This window comes from Rhamphochromis longiceps, linkage group LG2, assembly GCF_057381845.1.
Source record: "Rhamphochromis longiceps isolate RC_006_pf linkage group LG2, R_longiceps_female_GT1.1, whole genome shotgun sequence".
Taxonomy (NCBI): domain Eukaryota; kingdom Metazoa; phylum Chordata; class Actinopteri; order Cichliformes; family Cichlidae; genus Rhamphochromis; species Rhamphochromis longiceps.
This window is the reverse complement of record NC_140558.1, coordinates 38,265,798-38,271,797: the sequence shown is the minus strand read 5'-3', so window position 1 is coordinate 38,271,797 and position 6,000 is coordinate 38,265,798. Positions and strand designations below refer to the sequence as shown.

The window sequence follows — 6,000 nt, the reverse complement described above, 5'->3', positions numbered from 1 at the left end:
GGGAAATTCAGTATAAAGACTTCCCAAATAGGCTGATAAGGGTTTACTCTTAAATACAGGAATCTGATATAGGCATCTGGTTTGCACAAAACTGCTTCACCAGCTATATGTTTTTGTTTATCCCTCATATCTGGACACGTGATGGTAGATTACAGTGAATAACAGGTTTTGTTAACATTTGAGTCACATATTCTGCTTTCACTTCCGAAACGCTGCCTGCGTTGACACCTTATTTAGGTCTCGTAAGGTGTTACTTTCAATTTTGCTAAACATGAGGTGATGTTGATTAGATGTAAAATCTTTCCCTGACCAGTTGTTCACCACATAATCAGGCTGTGACAACTGATATGACACTTCTGTCTTTTGTGGTAACATGTCATTGTGTAGCCACAAGACTTAGAAGTAGTCCTCGTATTTTAGATTGTGAGAGCATCATTTGGGATGGTGCACTCTAAACACTTCTCCACTTGCATACCTTCATACATCAGCAATTTAAAAAAAAAACAAGGGTGGAGGGCTCTGTGTGATTAAGTAAAACTTTCCTATGCTGATTTCAGCTCTTGCAAACCTTTCAGAGTTAAAGCAGCCAACTTATCCTTGAATTCCATTTGTCAATCCCGAAGGTAAAAGGGGAAAAAGGAAAATCCCTTCTCCCGCTGCAGAGGTGTGGGTGGTTTTGAATGCAGAAACAGCCTGGAGTCGTCTCTCCGCTTTCCTCCATGGTAAAGAAAAAGACAGCTGTGAAAGTTGAAGGACAAAAGCAGCTGGGATCTGGGGCTGCGCTATATTTGCAGCTGCAGTTTCTGGGTAACACACAAATACTGTTGATAAAACAGGAAGGATTACATCACAACTGTCTTATGTTTTAAGACAACAGTCAGACGTTTCTGTTATATTTTCATCAGCGAGTGTTCAATCAAACCTTATTATCTACACCAAAGATGACAGACTGACTCAATCGTCTCATCGTTTTACTTTAAGGCACCTGTATTAAAGGCTTTAACTCAAGTGTCTCCCTTTCTTCTGCCTAGGCACAATTTTCTCATAAATAACTGTATACAGGAGTGTAACCACTGTTTATTTACATGTTTAGCAATGAATAATAACGCCTCTGGGTTATATACAGACTCATTAAAAAATACATGATTTTTATATAACAAATAGCATTCTGAAGAAAATGAGAGGAACCCCAAACATTTCTTTGTTTTGTTCTGCAGAAATCTTGAAAGACACAAAGCTTATCCAGCTGAGTTAGAGTCACAGTACACTGGTTCTTTTCTCTTCAAGCCTCAGATCGGAAATGACAGTTCAGCCAGGTGCAGAAATATTTACCAGTAGCTCGCAATTGGCACTACGTCTCAACATCCTCACTGGCTTTAAGAGCTGAGTTTTTATAAGCCAGGCCAATACTGTCGTTATTATTCCGCCGTGCTGGTGCCTGCTCAGATATTTGGCTGCTCACTGTCTGTCTTTTTCTCATCAGAACATTCATCATTTTGGAGCGGTAGTGATCCCCAGCCAGGAAATACAATATGGGATCAATGCAACTGTTGATGCTGGCCAGCGGCCTGGTGATCTTGTAAGTAAAGTTTACTATGTTGAGGAATTTACAGTTAAGATCCAGCACACGGGCCGTATAGTAGAGGGTCCGTGTGATGTGAAATGGGACGAAGCTGACAGCAAACACCACAAGCACCACGATGATGAGCTTGATGGATTTCTGACGTGAAGCAGCGCTCTGCTGGCTTGAAGATATTCCCTGTCTGGGCTGGCACAGGGCCCGAGCCATCAGGCAGTAACACACCATAATGACGACGAACGGGATGCCAAACAGCAGCACCATCACAACAGAGCTGTAGTCCACATACTCCTCGAAGGCCTCCTGGCTTGTTGTGTCATGGCACAGGGTGTCATTGCCCCTCCTGGAGGTGGTGACAAACATGATATTGGGCACCAAGCACACGGTCACCACACTCCACACTATGCCGCAGACCAGGTGTGCATGGCGACGCTTCACCAGGCTCATCATCTTAATAGGGTGGCAGATGCCGAGATAGCGATGCACGCTGATGCAGGTGAGGAAGAGAATGCTGCAGTAAAGGTTGGCATAGAAGAGGAAGCGTGCAAGTTTGCAGGCAACCACACCGAATGGCCAGTGACTCCGGTTGGCATAGTAGTATATGAGGGTGGGCAGGGAGAGTACATAGAGGAAGTCTGACAGGGCGAGGTGGAACATGAACACTGTACTGGCGTTCCAAGGACGCATCTTCACAAACAACCATAAAGCTGCAGCATTAAGCACAAAGCCGAACACAAACACCAGACTGTAGGACACTGGCAGCAGAATGTATTTGAACTCTTCATCAAACTGACAGCTCGAGTTGAAGATCGAGATCAGCACAGACCGGTTGTGTCCTCCTGAGCTGCTGGTGACCCTCTCCATAACTATGAATGACCTGTGCGATCAGCTGTTAAAGCTATCAGATGACAAAACCTGCGAGGAAAAAAAGAAACACTGAGATATGACGATTTTTAAATCGTGTAACTGTAAAGTTCACCTTTTTTTTCGGTTGGTAGCTGCATATTTATCCCTCAAGGGACCAAGCTGTTTTAGCAACTGAAATGACAGAGTGAGGTAATTTATGGCACCGTTGTTTTAAACAGGAAGACTTTTTTATTGGCTCTGTATGGGTTTATCTTATATATACAGTTTCTTTTATCTATGATGGATTCCAAAAATTTCTATGGTAACAAATTATGTTTTTTTAAACATTTAACTCAAATCATCAAAGCTTCTGATGTAGTAAATCTTGTTTAGGTACAAGATTCACTGCAAAACATCACTGAGTAGTGATTAGAAGTAGAAAACCACAATAAAATCAAAATCAACAAAGTTCAATGTTAAAGAGTACATATATCTCTGGGATCACAACTAACGTTTCCAAACTTTTCCGTATCTTTAGCTAACTTTCCATCATACCGATACTGGAAGTAGATTGACAAAATCATGGTAGGAAACACATTTTTAAGATTTAAAAATATCACAGCAGCACATATAAATATGTCACCGTCTTCAGTTTAAATGTAAAGAATTTGCCCTCTATAAAATTTTGTTTTTAGAATAAGCTACTGGTGGGGATGGTGCTTAGGTGGTACAGCAGTTTGTCCACTAATTGTAGGTTTGGTGGTTCAATCTCCAGTCTAATTTTGTCCTTCTGAGGCAAGAAACAGAACCCCAACTCTGTTCTGTTGCCAGGCCAGCACCTTGCATGGCAGCTCCACTTGCACAAACTTGTGCAGGTGGGTGACAGAGACATTGTAGAACCACCAAAGATGCATTATAAGATAGAAAATAATCTGAGATTAATCAGCAATGAAAATAACAGTTGTGGTAGTACAGTTAGTCTGTGGAGGAGTCACATTTTTTTTCTACTGGAATCATGTCAGAAGCATTTCAGTCCTTCATTTAACTTAAAAATCATAGTCTAAAAACACGGGGGGGGGGGGGGGGGGGGGCTTAAATGGTCACTATGCACAGCAATATCCCTTCAGAAAGTAAAATTCAACTAGTTAACTACTTAAAGGCTAGTGTTTGGAAACAATAAACATTATATTATAAAACTATATTTTTATTATCGATTTATGTATCACCTTAAGGTTAAAGGTGATAAGCGTGGTAACTATATAAACGGGGTAGACCGTATTTCACTGGGAAATCTATCGGGAAAGAAGTGCAAAGTTAGATGTAAGGAGGGTTTAATAAAGTGTATCTAAACAGAACTTACATCGGTTTCTTTCCATTGCTGTTGGTTGATCATTTAAATCTCCTTAACCTGAATAAGAATCTTAGATGTGATTTTACTAAAGCTCCGCATATCCGGCTCCGCACCTTTCTCTAGAAGCACGACATGGTAACTTCACTGCTACTCACCGCCCAACAGGATCCTCACAGCCGTGTTGTTGTTGCGGATCGCGATCCCGTTGTTGCACTGTGGAGCTACGGAGAGTTAGTTCGCTTAATTGTAAGTTTCACTCTCAGCCGTGATCCAGATGTATGAAAAAAACTCTGCTTCTCTCATTCCGTCACACTGTCCACTGCCTCTGTGATCCAACCCACGCGCGTTAAGCGGTCATTAATGCGCAGCGACGAATACACTTCTCGACATTTTAACTCCAACACAGTTCGCGCGGAATGATAGATGGCAGAGTGTGGTTGAAGTGGGAAGTGCTGAGTGGGCAAGCTGCCACTCGAGATTCCTGTTTTTGCAGCTATCGAATTAAAGAAACACGTGGAACTGCTACTAGAGTTTAATTCGGGGACAAACATGCCCATGCATGTATGGATACAGTGATCAAAAGATAGTTTCCCGTCGCTCCGACTTACGAAGAAATGCAGTGCTGTGCAAAAGTTTTGAACCAACCCTTTATTTATTTATTTATTTATGAGGCGGAGTTTTAGTCTTGTGCAAAATTTGTCCAGTCTTTTCACGTTTTTCTTTGGACATTGGCTGCTTTTTCACTCATTTTCAGTGCTTGTACTTGACGGTTTTCAGAAGAATGTCGTTTTGTTTGTTAAGCTCCTTACTCAGGAAATGTGTTTTGTGTCTAAACATAACACAGCTTAACAAGGAACCAGTTTTTAATCTTATCTTTATCTGCTTCGTTACTAGCAGTCAACAGTCAACTGTTCTATTTGTTCCCCCTTGTTTTATTCGAGTCTACCAAAAAGATAACCCAGTTTGATGCATAGTATTTTTGCACTATTTTGCAAGACCTGAGAGATTTGTCTGGCCCTTTAGTCACTGAAGTTTAATCAGAAATGGTCTCAATTGAATGACGTCTGTCAAGAAGCCGCTCTTAAGGAAGGGAAACAGAGAGAAAAGCTGAAATATGCCAAACTACACAAGAACTGGAGTGAAATTCAGTGACAACAGATCTAAATGATGAATGACGAAAATGAACATTTTTGGTTCAAATTATTGTCAGTTCAAATTAAAGATCAGGAGAGAAGCATGACAGTGAGTGTCTACAGTCATTTGTAAAACACTGTGGGTCCTCTTTCGTGGTTTAGGGTTGCATTTTGGCCCGGGGTGTTGGAAGTCTTGTCAAAATTTATGGAAATATGAACACAGAAAAGTATAATCAGAGTTTGATCCACCTTTTAATGTCATCTGGAAAGTTTCTGATTGGCAATAGCTTCGTTTGTCAGTATGGAAATTATCCAAAATATACTGCCATTGCTGTAAAAGCTGGATATATAAATACACAATGGAGAATTATAAGTAATCAACTTCCCTCAACAGAACCTGAACTTTGACATTACTGAAGCAGTGTGGGATCATCTTGACAGAGAGCAGAACAAAAGGCAGCCAACATGCAAAGGAGACCTTTGAAAGTCCACCAAGAAGCCTGGAGAACTATTCCTGAAGCCTACTTAAAGAAAAAGAAAGAAAGAAAAGAAAGTTTGCCTAAAATCATTCAGGCTGTGTTAAAGAATAAAGGTGGTCAACTTTCAAGCTTGTTTGAATTGTTCCACAACTCCACGTGTTTCCACAAGTATGTGCACATGTGGGTACTATACCTCAGGCAGTAGTGCAGGTTGTTTACTAATCAGAAGGTTGGTGGTTTGATCCCTGACTGCTCCAGTCTGCATGCCAAATAATGCCTGTGCAGGTACTGCTGCTAGTTGTTAATGAATTCAGCCAGGTCAGAGTAGGCCTTGGGATTACTTTGTCCCCTTTCACTAGGAACTCTATTCAGATGTCTTTGACTTTTATTTAAAAAACTGTATCTGCTGCCCAGCAAGGATTTCATGTTTTCTTAGTTTAGGCCAAGCGCAAAATAAAAATCCTCTCCCACAGGTGTGTCTTCCATCGGTCTCAGTACTGACCAGGAAGCCAGCAGACTTAAATTAAAAACATTTCTCGCAAAAGCAACATGGGATCTCGCAAAAGTACTAGGCTAATGCTTATATACCTTCCACAACACAGAATAGCCTTG

At 41.1% G+C, this 6,000-nt stretch overlaps 1 protein-coding gene across 1 annotated transcript; it reads right to left on the bottom strand.

The window, feature by feature from the left end:
• Positions 1-843: 843 nt before the first annotated feature.
• LOC146677889 (P2Y purinoceptor 4) lies at positions 844-4,391 on the bottom strand. Its single transcript, XM_085427523.1, has 2 exons — positions 3,932-4,391; positions 844-2,494 (listed from the first exon to the last, which is right to left on the bottom strand). The coding sequence occupies exon 2, from the start codon at positions 2,441-2,443 to the stop codon at positions 1,352-1,354; it is 1,092 nt and encodes a 363-aa protein (XP_085283649.1). The 5' UTR covers positions 2,444-2,494; positions 3,932-4,391; the 3' UTR covers positions 844-1,351.
• Between the last annotated feature and the right edge of the window lie 1,609 nt (positions 4,392-6,000).

What these genes read in the sequence shown, in the direction of transcription:
- LOC146677889 (XM_085427523.1), bottom strand. Translation starts at nt 2,443, where the DNA reads ATGGAGAGGGTCACCAGCAGCTCAGGAGGACACAACCGGTCTGTGCTG.